The sequence below is a fragment of the Bos javanicus genome, chromosome 13, assembly GCF_032452875.1.
Source record: "Bos javanicus breed banteng chromosome 13, ARS-OSU_banteng_1.0, whole genome shotgun sequence".
Taxonomy (NCBI): Eukaryota; Metazoa; Chordata; class Mammalia; order Artiodactyla; family Bovidae; genus Bos; species Bos javanicus.
In genome coordinates, this window is record NC_083880.1 from 59,850,355 (window position 1) to 59,863,636 (window position 13,282).

The 13,282-nt window shown below is 57.2% G+C and overlaps 1 protein-coding gene across 7 annotated transcripts in view; it reads right to left on the minus strand.

Annotated features, from left to right (window-relative positions):
• SNPH (syntaphilin) overlaps positions 1–13,282 on the minus strand; it is a 289,004-nt gene that overhangs the window by 243,172 nt on the left and 32,550 nt on the right. For 3 of the 7 annotated variants that reach the window (XM_061437104.1, XM_061437108.1, XM_061437106.1), the window contains 4 exons: positions 11,053–11,149; positions 10,256–10,462; positions 7,812–7,961; positions 319–4,722 (listed from right to left, as the gene is read on the minus strand). In XM_061437104.1, the coding sequence (XP_061293088.1) occupies positions 3,537–4,722; positions 7,812–7,961; positions 10,256–10,462; positions 11,053–11,149 (1,640 nt within the window). In that variant the 3' untranslated portion in view covers positions 319–3,536. Of the gene's footprint in view, positions 1–318; positions 4,723–7,811; positions 7,962–10,255; positions 10,463–11,052; positions 13,280–13,282 lie in introns of those variants that run through there. The other 4 variants (XM_061437109.1, XM_061437105.1, XM_061437107.1 and 1 more) reach the window with 4 other exon arrangements.

A 13,282-nucleotide genomic window follows, 5' to 3' on the forward strand; every position in this document is an offset into this window, starting at 1 on the left:
CTGCTCAGTGACTCCAGCTGGCTTCTGCATCTGTAGGTGTGAGAATCACCTCAGGGGTGCTGGAGAGGATGGAATAGGTGCACTCTCAGGGCCCAATGGGACTGACACCGAGGGGGTGCCAAGTGACCCCCAAATGACGCACGGTAGAGCTGAGCCAGCTTGCAGCTCTCAGGTCCCCTCTACCTCAGGAAAGATCTCTGCCCCCTCAGCTCTTTCCAGGGTGTGAGTTTTGACTCCCATGCGGGTGGGGACAGCGTGAGCCCCCTTCATCCCCCTCACTGCCCCAAAAGACACAATATAAAGAAAACAGGCGATGGATCTGATTGTGTTTTCATGCTTTAATCCAGAGCTGTTCTGCTGTAGGTACAACTCTGTCAGATCAATAGGACAAAGGAGACAAAAGTGAAGACCCCTCCCCACCTCCCACCCCCTTCCTGTATCCCCTGAATTCTCTGTCAAGGGCATGGCTGAATTTAACAGTGCACTATGACTTGTTTGTACTGACCCCTAGGTCACAGAGGGGTCATGAGTTCACTGGGCAGAGGCCCCTCCGTAGGCCTCTACCCCAGAATTTTGTCACTTGCCCCCTGCACCGCCCCCCGCAAGGCGCTACCAGGTACGCCGGTGCTACTGGTGACTGGGAACTGTGTTCATTGAAAAGCTAAGTTATCCCCTTGGGAGATATTTGGAATAAACTTCACTTGAGGCCAGCTCTCTGAGCAGAGTACTGCCCCTGACTCTGATTCCTGCTTGAGCCTGGACCAGAGGAGTAGCCGGGCCAACTCTGGCCTGGACCCCACAACTGAGGGGAAGCCAATTCTGGCAGCGGGGCTCCAAGGGACCAGCAGTTCCACAAGGTGATTCCTGAGAACAGTGTTGCTCAGGATCTAATCAGCTCCAGCCAGAGGCTGGGGAGAGGGGAGACCCCAGAGATTTCTGCTCTAGAAGCGGAGGGCAGGAGAGAAGGTCACAGCCCAACAGGAGGAGGTATTAAGCAGGAAGGAAAAGGGGAGCCTTGGAGGATGAGCACTCAGCGGGAGGCTCCGGGGCCCTGGCCTTGCCTCCAGCCCCACATTCTGGACCCTGCAGTCTGGGCTTGGAGCCTGAGCCGGCGGGCCGCTGCTTCTTACCGCTGGAGCCTCCCAGGCAGCTCTGCCCCTTTTGCATAGATGCGGGATCCCGAACACACACACGCACACAGGCACGAGCTGGAGCCTGGCTGACACGGTCCCAGCGCCTGTCCCGGGCTTGGGCCAAAGAGTCGCCTCCTCCATTGACAAGAGACAAAGCCTGTCGAAGGTCCCACCAGACCCCACAAAAGAGAGGACCCAGAGTGGGCTGGGGCCCCTCTGACCAGGCAGGCAGGTCTCAGGCCAGAGCAAGAGTACAGGGTGGCACCAGTTCCTCTCACCTTGTCCACAGACCTGAGTCCACACTCTTCCCGAGGGGCTTGTTCAGAATTAGGGACAGAGCGGACCACGGCCCCGGCCCTGACCACGTCCACCAAAACACAAGACACAGTAGGAAGGCCACAGACAGCAAGACGCAGACAGGAGCAGAGGGGCTATGCAGCTCGACTAGATTCCAGGGGTGAAAAATATATAGATTTTATGTTGTCAAATATAGTCATATCTTTATTTTCTCGGCAAAGCTTTTGACTATTTCTAAGGAGACACTGCGCAGCTCCGTGAGTACACGGCACGAGGCGGGGTCCATGGCCAGTCTCGGCTTGGCTTTGGATGGGGGATGTCCAGTGCCCCTCCGCGTCATGACCCCTGGGTCCCGTGGGGCAGCCCAGCCCTGCCCCCAGAGTTCAGGTTTGGTTCGGCTGGGATCGGGGGGAGCTCCACAAGGATGGCAGGTCTGAGGCCTGGAGTGAGGACAGGGGGGCTTCGGAGGCGCAAAGCACATGGCTGAGGGGCTCTCCCCCCAGCTGGTGGCTAGGCTGGCTGCCCACCCCCAGCATGCAGGCGTCCCCCGCACCAGCGGAGGCACAGAGAGGAAGGGCAGAGTCCACGAGTCAGGTGACAGCTGCTGAAACAGCGGGGTGGGCAAGCCACCTTGATGGAACCAGAGGGCCCCCCTAGGCCAGAGGGCTGAGTAAGACACAGGGTCCCAGCAATGCTCCCCACCCCTGCTCCAATGTAGGGCGTAACTCTGAGGAGTGGGTGGGGTGAGCAGACAGGTATACGCCCTGAAGGGGAAGAGGAATGGGTTTACTCTGTAAAATAAGAATGTTAATAAAGTGTCAGCAGCTTTGCTGGAGGACCCAGACGTGGTCCCAGGGAAGGAGGAGGGGGCCAGTGAACCTTTCCAGGTTGACTGGGCTTGGGCTGGCAGCCCCACTCCACTCCCACCTAGGAAACATCCCAGAGCACCCTGCTTTGGCCTGGACGGACATTACGGCTTCAGCACCTCATCTTGCCATTCACCCTGCTGGATATTCCTCCAGAGGCAGATAGGTGTAAGATTTAGGAACCCTCATCCTAGAAAGCAAGCAGCCACCTCATGGGAGATCCCGAGATGCATGAGAACCAAGCCCCAAAATGAACATAGTGCAAAGCAGAAGTTGGTCCTAAGGTCTCTGGCGAAACCTGGGTGAGCTCCAGAGGCTGGAGTGAAACCAGCTGGGGTTGCTGAGCCCAGCCCTGCCTCCCAGGCTGCAAGGCCTCATCTCAGAGGCTGGAGGAGCCTCCTTGAGCTGCCAGCCCCATCTCCTCCTTTTGTGCTGGCAGAGTCTCCAGATGGGAGCTGGGGCTCAGGCCAGTCTGGCTCTCACAGAAGAATGACCTGACACCGTCAGAAACTCCAAGAGGAAAAGTGAGGTGGGGAAGGTCTGAGATGAACAGACAGACAGGGGACCCACACTGCCCTCTGCCACCTCTTGCCCATCACCATCTTTCCTCCAGCCCGTGGCCTGATTGTGCTCCCAAATCCCAAGTGGGGAGAAGTCTGAAGAGGCTGGAGCTCAGCACAGGCCAAGTGGTTCCAGACCTGCTCTGAGTCCCGGTCCCCTGCCTGTACTTTGGGTCACAGCTGCCTCCATCTGAGGAGATAATACTGGCCCAGAAGCCTGGGCTGAGGGCAAGGGGCGGCTTGGGAGACAAGGCCTGGCGTACACAGGGAAACAGACAGGACCTGGGGGCGGGGGATGAGGAGGCCGGGCTGACAAGTCAAGGCTGGCCTCCCCAGATCATCACACGGGAGACTTCCTGAGCAGCGGCTGCCCTGTGTGGGGGGCCTGGTGGGCAGGGGGGCTGGGGTGGGGGCCTCACCACTTTCTCTCTCTGCAGTGTGTCTGATCAGTGGGCCTCCCGGCTGTCGGTCTCTCTTCCCTTCTCTCCTGTTGCAGTTTTCGGACACCTTCCCCCAACCTTCACTCCCAGCCTCTGATACGGTTATTATCCTGAAAAAGCCACCTCCAAACCCCAAACTAAAGAAATAAGATGATGCCCCAGGGGAAGGTGTGAGAGGGAGGGTGGCACCCCTACAATCAGTAGTTGGGCTGTGGGAGCCTCTGCCCAGGCCGGCCCTCCTCAGAGCTGGGAGCTGCCTCCGGCGGTCGTGCCGGTCGGGCCCTGATGGCTCAGCGAGCGGCAGCTGATCCTGCGGATGGAGTGCAAGGCCACCGTGCAGCAGCCCCGCAGCAGGGAGCTGATGTTGTAAATGGGCTGGCCCTGGCGCCGCTGGGAGCGGCAGAGCCAGGCCACCGTGGGCACGGCGGGCACCACCACGGCCAGCAGATCGACGATATAGTGGCGGCTCCAGTAGCTCTTGGGCTCCTTCTCGGCCGTGGCTGCCTCCTCCTCCTCTTCCACAGGGCATGCCACGCTCACCGACGGGCTGGGGTTTGGGTGGGCACCAGGGTGGTGTGGGGTGGGCCCCCAGGTGATGGGCTCTGGGGCCTCCAGCTCGTCCCCCACCGTCACCACCACTGCAGAGTTGGGGTCTCTGGGCCCCGGAGGGTGGGGATCCGGCTCCAGGCGCCTGTCCCCTGACTCGGGGACCATCCCGCAGACTTGGGCCTGGGTCACTTTCTCCAGGATGGTGTCCAGGTCAGGCTGGGATGGCACGAAGTCTGTCTGGATGGCGCGCTCCTGCATGCAGCTGGCCTGCACTCCGGCCTCCGTGCCACACAGCAGCTTCTCATAGGTGTTGCTGGCGGGGAAGCGGGGCCCCAGGCTGAAGGAGCTGTGTAGAGACGAGGGCTCCTCGGGGCCGCAGTCCACCCCTGACGACAGCAGGCTGCTGGCCTCCAACGCCTCCGTCCGGCTCAGGGTGTCATCGTTGGCCGCGAAGCCACTGTCGACCCCATCCTCGGCCGAGGTGCCAGGGTGGTCCCCAGGCGGGCGGTCGCCGCAGACAGCAGGGTCGCTCAGCTTGGTGTAGGTGGAGCTGCGGGTGAGAGAGCGGGCCGGGGAGCCGCCAGCCGACTCACCCGCACCGTCCTCCTTGGCCAAGCCGTTCTGGGCCACTTCCATGCTGTGCAGCAGCGTCTCCAGCTTCTTGTTCTGGATGTTGATGTCCACGAAGTACTTCTGCAGCCCCTTGTCCTTGTCGATCAGGTTGTTCTTGACGGTGTCGATGACCTGCTTGAGCTGCTTGATCTCCTTGCGGGCCTCCTTCAGGGCCAGCTGGGCCTCCACGCGGTGGCATTCCTCCTCAATCCAGTCCTCCTGCATGCGCGACAGCTGCGTCTTCAGGTCATCGATCTCTGTGTCCCTGTGAGCGGATGAGACACCGCGCTCATCACCTGGCCGGGCACTCCATTAAGGACCGGCAAGGAGGGGGCTGTCCCCGAGGACAAAAAGCACTAAAAACAAAGGAACGACTCGATGCCGTCTTCCTCATCCTCTTTATTCCACCGGGGAAGCAGTGGGGGTGGGAGAGGGGTGAGGGGTCAGGACAGAGGAGCCCCTTCCTTGGGGACAAGAAGCCACCATCGCATTCCCACCCCCTAGAGCCGAAATGCCGACGACCGCCCACTTTTACCTCCACTACCCAAAGAAGAGAGTCGATGATGAAGACCTCAGTTAAAAATGCAATTGCTGTAACAACTTAATACATCCATTTAAAACTCTTAACATAAAACAACAAAAACGAAACCTAAAATCTCTGCTCTGCCCAGAGGGATGTGGCCTCCTACAAAAGCCGGTGCTGGAAATTTTCAGTGGAGGGTTATCTGGCCAGAGACTGCGGGGAGAGGGTGACAAACCACTTTGTTTTTATGAGAGAAATTACTGCCGTGAATGTAGCTGATAATGTTACATCTTCCCTCCAGGGGAGGGGTGAGAAGTGGTGGATGAGTCCGAGGAGAGTGATGAGAACAGAGTGGCTGTCTTATCTGTGCTAGATGTGTCCTTCTTGTAAGTACTGTCGAGAGGAGAGGCCCAGAAGATTGCTGAAAAAGGCACAGAGCTACTCCCAAGAGGAGAGGCAAGAGCAGGCAACATGGACTGTCGGAAGAGTCTCCGCCAGAAACTCTCAGGCCTTTAAAATCCCTGAGGCTTAGATGAATCTGGGGGGCAGTTCAGGGGAGGGAGGTGAAGTAGGAAATGATGCCATCTAGCCCAGAGGTAAAGCCAGGGTGAAACTCATCAGGATGAGCTAAAAGCAGTAAGAAAGGAGGAAAATCTTTCATGGAACTGAACTCAACCTGCACGCAGACACTCATCCCAAACCCTCCATTCACATAAATAAAATCCAAATGGCATATCTGTCGCTTTGGGGTTTATAAGGCCAGCAGAGTGCCCAACCCAGATCCAGCATCGTGCTCTTTTCAAAGGCAGATTAGAAATTCAGGAAATGGGCCCAGGAATTTCACTCCACAAAACACTGAAGGGCCTGGGCCCTGGGGGGCTGCAGGGGCCACAAGATCAGCAGTGGCATCAACTGGAAGGGGCAGAAGGGAAGGAAGGGCTGCCCAGCAGGGCACAGCTTGGTGATGTAAGTGGGGTGGCAGTGGGGACCTGCAGGGGCTCAGAGCCCCTACAGGTGCAGAGAAGACTGTCCACTCCTCCTGCCTTGCAGTGGAGGGCTCACTCTAGGGTAATACTGCTCACTGACGCTGAGCCCTGGGAGGAAGGGTGAGTTTGGAAGAAGGGACTGGGCGTGATCAGCTGGGCTGGGCCTACTCCTCCTTGGAGCTGGCAGGACCCCAGAGCTGTGGCTTCCCAGCCCTGTCTCGGTCTCAGGTGGTCTGTGGGATGTTATATTTGAACTGGGTCTTGAAGGATAAATTTGCCAAGGAAGTGAGATGGGGAAAAAGGGCGTCTTGGAAGTGGGGATACAGTGTATGAAAGCACGGAGTGTAAAGCCATCTTTGAGGAGCAGGCAGGCTACTGCGGGAATGAGAGCATCACTGTTCACAGTGTGTGTGGAGGGTGACAATACAGTAAGTAGAGAGCGGCCAAGTTACCGCACGAGTCGTGGGTGGAGAGGCTGAGGAGCCGAGGTGCAGGCATGTCCAAAGCAGGGCATCCTGCCCAAACCACACAGGGCAGGTGGCCTGCTCTGAGCCACAGGGCAGTCCTGGAAAGGCAAGAGGGAAATGGGCTGTCTGCTCCCTGAGGACAGCAGAGCAAAGGGCCAAGCAGACCCAGGGCATCACTGAGAAGAAAATGGGAAATAGAAATCCTGGCTCTGCAGACAAGGAGGCCCACAGAATGCTGCCTGTGACCTCCTCAAGTTCCAAACCACAACAAATACAGACTGAATGGGGTACTTGGCAGAGCTCTGGTCAAGAAAGATGTGGTCTTACTTACTTATTATATATATATATATATATATGTATGTATGTATATGTATATGTATAATAGACACATTCACAGAGGGAGAAAGATTAGTGGCTGCCAAGGATGGGGTTCTTGGGGGAGAAATGGGAGCATGATTGCTACTGGGAACAGGGTTTCTTTCTGGAGTGATGGAAACATTCTAGAATTAGATACTCTTGATGGTTGCACCATTCTGTGAATATACTAAAAAACCACTGAATTGTTTACTTTAGATAAGTGAATTGTATAGTACGTGAATTATATCTCAATAAAATTGTCCTATTAAAAAAAGAAAAGATGAAGGAAGCCGTAGTCATGGTGCCTTGACCACCAGTGCCCTGCATGGCACCTTGTCCAGCTCACAGTTAGCTGTGTATCTGAATCCATACAGTTTTGAGAAGATGGGTAGATGATGCAAAGGTCAGAGGGCAGCCCTGAAGCTTCCATCATAAAGATGAAGCCACCAGCCTGGAAAGGTGAAGGCTGGGAGGGTCAGGACTGGCCCTCAGGTCTGGAAAATGAGCTCAGACAGGCTCACGGAGTCTCTTGGAAGACCCCTGGGCTGGGTGGGCGTTCAGAGAAAGGTTCCTCGCAATGAATGAGGAAGAAGGCACCTGGGCCTGAACGGTCGGTCAGGAGCCCCTGGTGACCCCCTGGGAGGAGGCCAAGGAGGGTTAACAGGTTGTTTCTCCCCCCCCCCCCCCCGCCCCCGCGGCCCCCCCTCCAACCTCCCCGCCCCGCGATGGGCAGGTCAGCCGGGAAGAATGCCCTGGGCTCCTACTCCCCAGGTAGAAAGGAGCCAGGGCACGAGAAGTGGCCAAAAGGGGCTGCCAGGCTCCGACCGAGACAGCACTGCCTTGGAGTGAGAGGGAAGGCGGGGAGGCCGGGGAAACTGCTTTCGGCCTGGCCCTAAGCAGCCACCTGAAGCTTCAAGGAGCAGCTGAGGGAGGGAAGGGACGGGTGGTGTTTTGCGGGAGAGAGGAGCCCCCAGCCACTCCTTCCTCCCAGAGATGCCACGGGCCCTGGCCTCCTGCTCACCGGTCCTGGAGCCGGTCCTGCGTGTCCTTCAGCCGGGCCTTCAGGTGCCGGATGCACACCTCCTTCTGCTGCAGGGGCGTCAAGTACTGCTCCGGGGTCGGGGGCTTGATGCCATGGTTGTCACTGCACAGCGTGTACTTCATGGAGCGCCTGCCAGGGGGCGCTCGTCAGCGGGGAGCGAGGAAGGGGCCTGGCGATGCGCGGGGCCTCCAGGAGAGAGGGAGCCCCGTCCACCCATCCTGGTGCCCCGCCCACTCACCCTGGAGCCCCGCCCACCCATCCCGGTGCCTCACTCCCCTCTGGTGCCCGGCCCCCCCTCCCCGCCTCCAGCGCCTTGCAGGCCAGGCCTCCCCCTGTGCCCCTGTGGGCATGAGAACACCCGGCCCTTCTGGAAGGTAGGTTTTATTAAGGTTCTTCTGAGGGAAGAGCATAGCGTCGAGGTGGGGAGGTCAGGGCTCCTCTAGCTCGGGGTGGGGAGATACGTCACAAAGCATGTGGACAAGCCTGGTACCACCCAGGGCTTGCGCTGCAGCCCAGGGCTGAGTCTCCCATCCCAGAGAATAAAGCTGAGACAGGGAGAAGCCTGTCTCTCTCCATGTAATTATCCCGGGGCTTGCCTGGTGGGCAAGGACTTATCCGTTGTATATGTGAGTGACTGGGTGTGGAAATCTAATCACTGTACCGCAAGAACCATATGAGCTGGCTCTGTGTCGTCGTCATCACCATCGCCTAAACGTTCATTCTGTGTAAGGCAGGTACCGAAGTGGTAGCCTGTCATTTCCCTGGCATAAGGTGGGTGATAGTTAATATAAAATTAATGGTGTGTAAGTTTTCTCACTGTTCTACAGCTGTGCCTTCAGAGGATCACATTACCCTACAGTAGGCCTTTCTCTGGTAATTGGAGAAACTGCCTATCAGTCTGTCATCACTGTAAGTGGTTTTTAGACAAATGTAACAATGTTTCTCATACCATATTATGAATATGACTGTAATACTGTATGCCATAAAATTTTTATAACGATTCATTCATTAGATAGGCTAGGCTACCCTGAAGCAATCGTATTGCTGCTTCTTTGTTATCAATGTGTATTGTTATCAATACATGCATCATTATACCTGTAAGTAAATATGAATTTCTTTTTCACATGATCTTTTCATTTTTGATGTCTAGTCTTAGTGATGCATATAATCCCTACAGCGCTTTGTGTCATATAAGACAATACTGACGTCCTGACAGGTGATTCATCTTAGAAACAATGTAAACATACCGTGTCAATATATACAGTGCTGTAAACATATTCTCTTGTGCTTATAATTTTCTTAACATTTTGTTTTCTCTAGTTTACTGTATTGTAAGCATATTGTTGATAGTACATATAACACACCAAATATGTGCCAGTCAACTGATTATGTTATAAAGGCTTCTGCTTGACAGTAGGCAGTTACGTTTTGGGGCAGCCAAACGTGATGTGTGGATTTTCAACTGCACAAGGGGTCAGTGCCCCAACCCCCCTGTTGGACCAGGGTCAACTATTCTAGGACACTATTCTAGGACACACATTCACACAAATGCAGGTCAATCCTTCCCATCTGCACATGCCCACTCATGTTCTAGAGGCACATGGGAGCCCAGATGTGCATCGACTGTTCATAACATCGACCTGTTCATAGCTGTACCCTGACGTGGAGGCAGGCTGGACATGCACTGCTCCCAGCAGCCACACTCCCCCGCGTGGGGTGGTGCAGATGTGCAAGTGTGGTGAGCACACCCAGCTCCCACCAGTGCCAAGGAGGAGGAATTCCCACCCAGAGGAGGCGGGAGGGCCAAGGCTTTCATCCAGGGGTCGGGAGCACCCCTATCCCACCAGCAGACCACAGCCTAGCCTCCTCAACTCACAGCTTCCTGCCTTCTCCCCAACAGAACTCCCATTTTGCTTAGGTGGCCCTGCACGTGGAAGCACTAACCCTCCCTAAAGCCAGTCAGTCACACCTGGCACCTGCCAGCACAGTGTAGACAGAATTTACTGGGGAACGTGTCCTGTCTCAGAAAACATGAGCCTGGCGTAGAGGGAAGTGGGGGTTGGCCTTCTGCCTTCTTCTTCCCTGGACGTGGACCTGATGCCTGAAGGTGTCAGAGCCAGCTGTACACCAAGGATGGTGGAGGTGGGGTCCTCGACACTTTAGGGAGTCGCCCACTTCTGGCCCCTTGTTCTGAAAGCATCACCCCTAGTTTGTCTCAGCCACTGTCTTTGGTTATGTGTAGCTGGGTATGATCATATCCATCTTACAGATGGGAAACTGAGGCTCAGAGAGAAGGGACTTTCTCAAGGTCACATAGCCAGGGAGTGTGCTAGAGTTGGGGATGGTTAGAACACCCACACCCCCCAGGCCCCAAGGCGTTCAGGTTCCCCGCCAGCTGGGAGGCAGAGGGAGGGGCTGGTTACCTGGGCGTGGGGCTGCTGTCACTGCCCTTGCAGGAGCCTGAGTTGCTGCTGCTACTGAGAGAAGAGGTGCCGTAGGCATCCCGCACACTCACGGGTGGAGAGGTGCGCCTGGAGGCAGGGAGAAGAGGCAGGTGCTCGTTCTGGCTGGTGGGCAGCTGCGGACACTGGGCGAACACCGCCAGGCCGCTGCGGCCCAGAGGGCCCCCACTTTGGGGTCACCGCCGGGGAGAGAAGCAGAGGGGAGAGTGGGGGGACAGAACAGACAGGGGTGACAGAACAGACAGTGCAAATGAAGATGGAAAACCAGGAGGCAGGTCCTCTTGGCTCCCCAGGACAGAGGCGGAGGCTGAGCAGGGCTGTGGGCCAAGGGTGGGGCCCAGCTACCCCTAGCGAGGGTCCTCAACGTCCAGGGTCCCTCAAGCCCAGAGGGAAAGGGCCCTGCATGAATTGAGACGGAGGTGGAGAGGACCGGGCAGACAGGCATAGGGGCAGGAGGAGGGGCATGCGTGGAGTCTGGGTGAGCCCGGGTGGAAGGCTACATGCTGTCTTTGTGAGGATGGAACAACAATATTAATGATGGGAAGGATCCAGTGGTTTAAGTCTTCAGAGAACTTTTCTATCCACAGTGTCATCTGAGCCCTTAAATAGTTCCTGAGGCAAGTGTCAGCAAGCCCATTTTAAAGACGGGAAAAATGGGGGCAATGACTTGCTCCAAGACAAGTGGGTGGTGGACTGGAGGCAGAGACCCCCTCCCCCAACTTTCAGAGGCCAAGACTCCGGGCAAGGGGGAGACTCACCTGCGGGATCCACCAGAGGCCCGTCTACCGCCTGGCAGGGACATGGCCATGAGGCTGCGGGTCCGGGTGAGGGGCGGGATGGGCGGTGTCCCCGGGGCTGAGGAGAGAGGGCGGGTTGGGGGGGCCGTGGGGAGGGCCGGGCCCGGCCACGTCATCCTCTCGCTGGGGCCGCTGCCCGGCATGGCTTCTCCTCTCACCCTTCAGCAGGACACTCGGGACCAGGCAGGGGGCTGGCAGGCAGGCTCTGCCCGCGACTGCCTCCACCAGTGAATTTAGCAGGCTCCCACCACCCAACTTAAAATCACGGTTGTCAGAGCCTCAGGACGGCCAGAAATCATCAGTCCAGCCCCGTGTCCTCAGATGAGTGGATGGTGCCCCAGAAGAGCAAAGGCCTCCCCCCAGGTCACACTGGCACTTGGGCAGGGCCTCCTGGTTGCCTCAGCCCAGCACTAAGTCTGGCTGTGAGCCAGGGTCCCTGGACCCCTGACTCTCAGACCCCCACCCCTGTGCTGGTCAATCCACCCTCCTCCTTGGAGGGGACTGCAGGCTGGAGGACTCCTGGAGCATCACCAGGAAGCCCAGATTAGGCTGGGCTAGTCTTGACGTCCTTCCCAGGGTGCCTGTTGGTGCGAGGCTCGGGGCTTCCCGTCTATAGGGGAGACAAGACAGACCAACACACCAGCACACGTGTAGAAAGACATATGGATACACATGAACATGAAAAGGTACCGCATCCCTGCCATTCCAAGGCGTGCCGCACAGGGCTCAGTGAACATGCTCAGGGGGCCTGTCCACAATGCAGGGCATGCAGCCCTTGCCCGCCCCACCTCCACTGCCCACATGCTACACACAGGCACGCCTGTGCCCATCCATGCAAATGCGCATGCTCATTTTGGGATGCACGAGGAACTCAGGGCACAGGCTCAAAGCAAATGAGGAAGGAGACAGATGGGAGAAGAAGACACTCCCCCACCCATTCAGAGCATCACTGTAGGCTGGACCCAGCAGGAAGGGACCATGCCTGTGGAGATCCATCCTCGGCCCTCTTGACAAGTGGGTAGGGAGACTCAGATCTGGGCTCCTGCCTGGGGATCCCTCGGGCCCTTTCCTGGGTAGGGGCTTGGGTTCTGAGGGCAGCTCTACAGAGGTTTAAGGGAGGGAGAGGCCCCATGCTGGGCTGTGTTGGCTGTTGTGGGAGGTCTGTGCTGGGCTTCAGCCCAGAGCCCCTAAAGGCCAGGGAAGGGAATGGGCCTGGACTCTTTGCAGCCAACATGCTAGTTCTGTGCCAGCTCCAGAGACCCTAGTCCCCTCCTTCTACACTCAGAGCAGGGACTAAGGACAGTCGCCTGGGTTACAGGACTCGGCCGAGGACACCGTGCACTGGACCTTCCTCCATGCTGGGAGAGAAGCCGTTGCCAAGCCCTACTCCACGCCAAGACCCCGTGCTAACCACGTTACGTACATTACGCCATCGACTCCTCCCAACAATCCTATGAGGAAGTGCTGTGATTAGTCCCTTTACAGATGAGGAATCTGAGAGGGAAGGGACTGCCTGAGTCCCTGCCCCAGTGGGGCAGAGCCAACACCTGAGCCAGGCCAACACCAGATGCTGAGGGGCTGGATCACGAAGCACGGATCCCCTGCCCAGGGCACCACCCCTTCCCACGTCAGGGCCTCTGAGGATCCCGGCCGCCCCGGCCAGTGGCGAGGCTGCCTCCTGAGCAGACAAAGGTGCTGCTCAGGTGGCCTGTTTCCTGGCTGGGACACAGACATGGTCTGTTCCCTTGAGGGCCTGGACATAGCCAGCATTGTCTGCCCAGAGGTGTCAGGTGCCAGGTACAGGAGCCGCCGGCACCCCACCTGTTATCTGAGCTGCTCGACCTGACTTGGCAATGCATCCCACCCACCATGCCTCAACCACCCAGGCAGGCCTCCTGGAACCGCAGGGCTGGCCCTCAGAGGAGGAACCGTGGGACAGGGGCTGGGAGGACAAGGGTGCTCCTTCATACTTGCCAGGAGGCCACCAATGTCTTAACACCTCCTAGGCACAGGAGGGCCTCAACCAGGAGCATGGGGGAGGGGCTGATTGTCCTTACTCATGGGTGGACAAGGGCTTCAAGGATCACCTGTCTTTTTTCTTTTTTTAATTGGAGGATAATGGCTTTACAATATTGGGTTGGTTTTTGCCATATAGCAAAGTGAATCAGCTATATGCACACACATACCCCCT